This window comes from Dinoponera quadriceps, unplaced genomic scaffold (assembly GCF_001313825.1).
Source record: "Dinoponera quadriceps isolate SergipeBrazil2010 unplaced genomic scaffold, ASM131382v1 scaffold10986, whole genome shotgun sequence".
In the NCBI taxonomy this organism is placed as follows: domain Eukaryota; kingdom Metazoa; phylum Arthropoda; class Insecta; order Hymenoptera; family Formicidae; genus Dinoponera; species Dinoponera quadriceps.
This window is the reverse complement of record NW_014564732.1, coordinates 1-989: the sequence shown is the minus strand read 5'-3', so window position 1 is coordinate 989 and position 989 is coordinate 1. Positions and strand designations below refer to the sequence as shown.

Below are 989 nucleotides of genomic sequence, written 5' to 3'. Positions count from 1 at the left end.
CGTAGTTACTGTTTTGGACTAGGCGATTATAACCGTATAACTACTATAATAGTTACAAGATTAATATGTCTTAAAACGTTTCTATTGATAAACGTTACTTCATATTTAAAAAAAAGTCACCGTAGGAAACCTTTGTTATCTTCGTATTCCATTAACGTTTTGATGCTTGCCATTAACAAATCGTCATAGCCCAGAAATTCATTTAGGATCAATCTTAAAAAAGCATCGCCTAAACGTTTGTCGTTTAATGAATCCAAAGTAACGATCTTAACTGGGATGTTCAATCTTTGCCGAGCTGCAGGCGATAATCGCAAGAAATTGTATTCTAATGAATATTCCACGATGTATCCATCATCTGAAAATATAAAATTAAAAAATGAATCATGAAAAATAAAAATATGACAAAATATTTTTTGTGTTTTAAGTAAATACAATTAATCATACTCTAATTCTTACAGATAAAATCCACGATGAAGTATTTTTTGTACATTTCTCATAGATTAATTTAAATATTTCAAAGAATAACTATATATTTTTTTGTAAACTATTTCTTAATTACGAACTACTAAAATATTATCAATATTTCCACGAGATATTTGAGAAAAAATATATTATTCCGCAAAATATTATATAATTTTATTTAATAATTAAAAAACAAATATTTATCATCAAATCAGGGGATATATATATACTGTTTTCCTTGGCTACATTTAAACCATTTTAAAGTATATATAATTTATTTTGTTGGAGTAATTTATCTGCTCTAGCCGTTTTATCAGCATCTAATGCACGATTTTTTAACGACTGTATAACATTATCTTCACTTGAGCGATTCACATCAGGTGTTTCCGTGGAATTACCCTCCGTATGTGCAATAGATAACTCTTCATCAGATGGCTAAAATATATCATTTTGTTACTAATTTAAATACCTAAAAGTCTAAATGAAGAATATAACTACAGTAGTAAGTGTGAGACTAAATGTATATA

At 27.1% G+C, this 989-nt stretch overlaps 1 protein-coding gene across 3 annotated transcripts; it reads right to left on the bottom strand.

Annotated features, from left to right (window-relative positions):
* Positions 1-56: 56 nt before the first annotated feature.
* Positions 57-982, bottom strand: LOC106751311 (membralin-like). Of its 3 annotated transcripts, none has more exons than XR_001375041.1 (2): positions 693-982; positions 57-355 (listed from the first exon to the last, which is right to left on the bottom strand). XR_001375041.1 is itself a non-coding variant. In XM_014632197.1 (2 exons), the coding sequence occupies exons 1-2, from the start codon at positions 488-490 to the stop codon at positions 117-119; spliced, it is 273 nt and encodes a 90-aa protein (XP_014487683.1). In that variant the 5' UTR covers positions 491-573; the 3' UTR covers positions 95-116. The 3 variants fall into 3 exon arrangements, 1 of the variants encoding a protein (XP_014487683.1); XR_001375042.1 differs by having other exon boundaries at positions 838-982; XM_014632197.1 differs by lacking the exon at positions 693-982 and adding an exon at positions 457-573 and having other exon boundaries at positions 95-355.
* Positions 983-989: the final 7 nt, after the last annotated feature.

Coding starts and splice junctions, on each gene's coding strand:
- LOC106751311 (XM_014632197.1), bottom strand. CDS start 490: ATGTACAAAAAATACTTCATCGTGGATTTTATCT. Junction 356..456: donor CTTCATCGTGGATTTTATCT/GTAAGAATTAGA, acceptor TTATATTTTCAG/ATGATGGATACATCGTGGAA.